Here is a 5600-nt window from a genome sequence, read left to right as displayed (position 1 = left end):
CGATCCCGATTTTGATACTGCCGTAGATCCCGTTTTGGCCGTCGATCCGGACTTGGACACCGCTGATCCTGTTTTGGATGGGGCAACGGATCCAGCCTTGGACGCCGTAGACCCAGTCTTGGGTCCGGATCCAGATTTTGACGCAGCAGCGGTGGATCCCGTCTTGGACGTCGATCCCGGTTTGGACACCGTCGATCCCGTTTTGGACGTAGCAACGGGTCCAGTCTTGGACGCCGAGGTAGACTTGGATCTAGCGGTGGATCCAGACTTGGATCCGGCACCTGACTTCGAGGGAGAAACGGAAGTCTTGGGCGCGGGTGTAGATCCTGCCTTGGACACAGAAGTGGATCCCGCTTGCGGAGCAGATTTAGAAACCGGATTCGTTTTGGGCTTGGCTTTCGGGGAAGCTCGGGCCTGCTTATGGGGACGGGAGGATCCGGTGCTAGGAGCGGGAGATGTACTACGCGGGCGTTTCGCAGTCGACGAATCCGCCCCACTTACCGTCGGAAGAGGAGCAGAAACGCTAGCAGCCTGAGAGGGCCCCGACAAGGGAGGAAGTGGATCCGAGACGGCAGCTGTCACCAGCGCCAGTCGTCGACGTGCCAAATCGCGCTCCGACAGGCCGCGATCGCGCTCCAGGATCAGCTGTTGCTGCTGAGTTTGGGCTGCGGAAAGTTGATCCTGGAGTTTCGCGGTGGTCGCATCTGCTTTCTTCAATTTGTCACCTAGATTGACAATAACAAGTGAAATAGTGTCGCGCGAATTCGTGCTAAGGCAGCAAGGGAGAGCCGGCTCTTCTCGTCTGCATCCGGATTCAGTGCTTCCGTAGACTCGAACAAGGAGCGCATGCTGGGGTACCCGTAAGTGTCGATATTCGACGGGTCCAGCGCGTTCTCGAGCGTGGCGTCGTAGCGTTCCTTGTCCTTCTGCTTCAGGGTCGCTAGGTCCTCGGCAATGGGTCCGTTGTAGGGACGGCCATCGCGTGTGGCTCTGCCGGGTTGGCCCCCGAGCCAATACATCTCAGGGCGCTTCTCCAACATCTCGAGGAAGGCATAAAAGCCCCATGTCTCTATGCAAATACTGGTGAAGGCCCAGCGAGCTTGGACGGCGCGCATCTTCAGCTTACGACGCTGAGTCATGGCCACTGCAGTGGCAAGAGGAGCGTGTAGGGCCCACTCCCAGAAAGCACGGCGATGGGTCATCCAGAAACGCCAGTGTGCGCGGTACACTTGACTGAACTTGATTGGATCGTACCACATGGGACGTCCGGTCCAAGGGTACGCCAGGCGCCAGGGCTTCTTACCAAGGGCCTCTGCCTTCGCCAAGATGGCAGCAATCGCCCGACGAACGGGAGCAGGAGCAGAGCGACTCACGTCGAGAAGATGGCCGAACTCGTTGGATGGAACGTGCGCCTTCTTGGGTTTGCTGGCGACGCGAGCCTTCTTAGTGGACGACTTGGAAGTAGAGTCGTCACCGCTGGACTTACGCTTGCCTCGCGCGGGCGACTTAGGCGACCTGGGTGTCTTCTTGGAGGGCGACTTCGACTGCTTGCTCGACGACGTCGTCGACGCCGTAGCAGATCCTGAAGAGGGAGCAGAATCTACCGGCGCGGGGAGGGCCACGACGGTTCCTTGGAGCGAAGCGTCGGTCTGACCGTTCATGATGTCCTCGGCGAGCTGGTCCAAGAACTGGAGACCCGACGACATGCTGTTGTCGCCCAGGCGCGCGCGCAGCTCGGTCCATAACCGCTGCTGGAAGGCCTGCGCAGTGTCCCCAGGGGTGCCCTGCTCCTCATGGTCAAGGGCGGCGTTGAAGAACGCCCGGAAGCGCCTCAGCTCGGCGGCGGTAAGTCGTGTGGACATGGTGAAGAGCGGATTGTGAAATGAGAGAAATCCGAAAACAGGAAGTTTTCACTTGATGGCTGCCAAGGGTCACGCGAGAAGGTTCGACAGTTGGGACGTGGCGTCGACTGAGGGACGCAATGATGCTTGGTGACCTGGGCGGACAAGGTTTCGGGTGAAGAACCTTCCTGACGGCTAACGGTCTGGAGGATCTGCTGTTGTGACGATGTCACTTGGAAATTGATGAAGATGTGGGGAGCGTTAGCGGAATGGGCGGAACAGGCGAACTGGACGATGGACTTCGAAGTGGCGGACGAGATGAGGGTCGTCGGCAGCGCTGTGATGGGGATAGTGATCTGGATTGCAACGACGCCTCTGCGGAACGTGTCGTGGGCGTTCCTCGACGGAACGATCGAGAACGTACGTGCCATCTACTTTTTCTGGTACACTTGCTGCGATCGCTACTTGGTGGCGGCTCGAAACGCCCATGCCGCAGCTGTGCCACCTCCGGAGTACGCGTGCGCGCTAGTAAAGCTACTGTTCTTGGTTCCTATCGCGGTGCTACAGGACTACGAATCCCGCTTTGAGATTACCGGTCGAATGTGCCTTAAGTGGTGTGAGGCGTTCCACCATTCGTGCTGCCTGTACGTTCCAGAGGCGAGTCTTTTGCTATGGGGAACGTCCTGCCGGTACGCTCGTGCCACCAGCGAAGCTGTGGTAGCCGTTGTGGATCGAGTTGGAGATTTTATCGTGGGAAGCTACTTGCTGACATCATTACTACTGTCTATCCTAATCTACCTGCCCCGCCTGGTGTACGAGAGCATCGAGGGAATACTGTGTGGCTGGATGGGAGTGACGCTGGTTGTGTTGATCGTGGACGTCTACCTGGAGTTTGAAATTGGCTGTTGCTACTGGAACTTGGCTGTGTTAGTGGTCGGTTGCTACAGTTACGTGGTGCGGTATTACGAAGGGCTCCGGCCGAGCGCTATGGACCAGAATGATAAGGCGGCGAGACGCAAGTGGGAAGGACTGGCTGGTCGTATAGAGCGTCGTGAGGAAAGAGAGCGAGCTAGCGTGGAACGACTGCGAGGCATGCAGGCCGAAGGAACGTCGTCTGGAGTAAGGAACGAGAGTCCTAATGCAAGTGGAACGTCACGTGGGAACGTTCCAGATCTGACTGTGGGAGACACCGTGCGACAGGCTCCGGGCGATGTGGCTCGGCGAGGTCACCGAGCGTCAGTCGGGGAGAATTGTCACGGTGTACAGTTAGACGGTGGATTAACGATGCTGGCTGACTGCCTGCAGAAGGTCTACTCACTCCAGACTCTCCGGACCACGTCCAAGCAAGCGGGACCTGCGGCCAAGACAGTGACGTTCCAAGTGTGAAGTCGTGGAGCAGCTGGTCGTGGCGGGAATTGGAGCTGGACCGCCACGCACGAGGGATCTGACAAAAAGTAAGAAGCTCTAAAAACTCTTAGCGAGGTGAAACGAGGAAGTCAGTCGTGGATTTCCTTCTAACAAGAAACACAAGAATATATCAACTTTTACATTACTATCACAGTAGTGTCGCTAATACTACTACCTCCTACGTCGGCCCAAGATACTCACGACCCCGATTAGAGGAAAACCGCGACAATACCATGTAGCGCAGTAACAACAGCACCTTCTGTAAAATGTGTTGAGATAAACCGGAATGAACTCTGTGCGACGTTATTAATAGCAGTATCACCCTAAGCGCGGTGAGACCTCTGGATCTTGTCCATCGTTGCGGTTCAGCCATCTGATGGTTAATGCGCCGTCTCGTGTCATACCAGGATGTCTAAAAATATCAATATGATGTAACACACACAGCTATAATCGGGACATAGTATATCAATACCACCTTTTCACTACTGAAAAACATCCTTTTTTTAAAGGTGCTGAATTCCATCCTTTTTTGTATTGAAAATAATCTCTTTCCCGCGTAAATAACTGAAGACTTGGTTTCTAAACGCAAGGGAACGCTGCAACGTCGTGACGAACACTTACTGCGCTGAACTCGGACATTGACGAGCTTTATAATACTTGTTCCGATATTATGTCCCAGCATTTAGTGGTAATTTCACCCAGCGTTATTCGGACTTCGAGGACGTAATCTGAGGACCAGCTCGCTTCTTCTTTATCGGTGTGAAAGCCTCAACGACAATTGTATTTTATCGTTTGATTGCTACAACACTAGCACTTTCTCTACGATTGGTAGTGACTCCTTGTCCATAAAGAGTACTGGCGCCGCGCCAGTGGCGCGTTGTGATGCTGTGCCATGGCGTGTCAGTTCAGGACTCTTCTCTTATTGCACTTGAGAGTGCTAGTTCCGCTGCATGCAGGCTCGTTTCACAAATTAAGGTAGCCTAACATCAATGAGTAAAACAGCTATTTTTATGCGTCCTCTACTACTGAAGTATTGGAAATAATTTGGCATCTTGAGGCGTGCCCAGAGTATGAAATGTTTCGCTGGTAGCTTCGTTTCGGGTTCAATGGATGTCTTCTGGACTTGCAGTGGCGTATGGGTTTTTGGTCTTCTTTGTCAAGTAGAGGAACTTGAATTGAGATGTGTATTATACTTTAGCGATTAAAACGAATACAAGAACCGTAATACCCGCGCATTACCCCCTCCCGCCCCAACCACCATTTGTTTTACTTATGTATTATAGACCCGAGTGTACTGTACTTAGTTTTTTTTTCAGATTTTGGGATACCGAGTGGCGTCATTCAAATTAAGCGTAATCCAAGCGTTGGCTAGCAGCAGCAACCCTACCTCTGCCAATCCGAAGATCAGCACTGTAGTCAACAGTGGGCGGCAGTGTATAATAGTGTTAGGATAAGGCTATATGCTCCCTAGCCTACTACACGTTCATTTTTCTATTTCTCAAGACAGCCCCACGTCGATATCTCAAGACTGATGAAGATGAACTTCAAGACCTACGTTCTTTGTGCTGTTGCCGCGGTGTTCGCCACGTCAAGTAGTGCGCAGCCGTACTGCACAGTGGAGCTCGGCTGCGCTCTGAGCACTTTTTCTGATCATAATCTCAAGCTCAGCGAGTGCTGTCGTAAGCAACCGAACTTTAATGTTTGCTGCTCGGAAAGTTGCCTCAAAGGGCCTCCATGCAACCCACAATGGGGTAAGTGAGATGGATGTCAAGTCAGCGATGCAGATTCGACAGTGCGAGACTCAAGCTTGTCTTGTCGAGGCTAAGCTGGACTTAAAATGAGATTGTTCAAATAAGAGAACCAGCAACGACTTTTCTAAATTTGTTTTATTCGTTCGCAAACTTATTACCTTACCTTTGGAACGGTGTATTTCTACAAGGTGCTGGCGATATTATTACATAGTCACACCGCAGAGATAAGTTTCTACTTGCGTTTGGTCAAGGCCATGGTATAAAAAAATGATAGCAGTAAATTATCTTAACCATTTACAAAATTTTGCCTCAATAAGGAATTCCTCATATGAATATAACTTTTGAGGTATTGCTGTATAAATAATAGAGGTTTCAAATCATGCATTTGAAGACGACTGTGAAGAAACAGTGCCAAAGGTTATTAGTTTTTATAGCTTCCATATTGAGACGATATACGCTTCGTAGTGTCCGACACCATTGCGTAGAAAGACTATAGTGAAGCTTACTCAACATTTTGCTTCTCTTTAGGCCCTCGATGTATTTAAATGTAGAAGTATACAGAATTGACAAAACGCGGTGTAAGCTGGTGACAGCATAATCC

The 5600-nt window shown here is 51.9% G+C and overlaps 1 protein-coding gene across 1 annotated transcript; it reads left to right on the top strand.

Annotated features, from left to right (window-relative positions):
* Window positions 1-4779: 4779 nt before the first annotated feature.
* PITG_22767 (PcF and SCR74-like cys-rich secreted peptide, putative) lies at window positions 4780-5007 on the top strand (the record flags this gene model as incomplete). The annotated part of the gene is made up of 1 exon (XM_002998018.1): window positions 4780-5007. The coding sequence occupies one exon, from the start codon at window positions 4780-4782 to the stop codon at window positions 5005-5007; it is 228 nt and encodes a 75-aa protein (XP_002998064.1).
* Between the last annotated feature and the right edge of the window lie 593 nt (window positions 5008-5600).

This window comes from Phytophthora infestans, genomic scaffold (assembly GCF_000142945.1).
Source record: "Phytophthora infestans T30-4 supercont1.9 genomic scaffold, whole genome shotgun sequence".
NCBI lineage: Eukaryota > Oomycota > Peronosporomycetes > Peronosporales > Peronosporaceae > Phytophthora > Phytophthora infestans.
The sequence above is the reverse complement of the archived record's forward strand: the minus strand, read 5'-3'. Positions and strand labels throughout refer to the sequence as shown.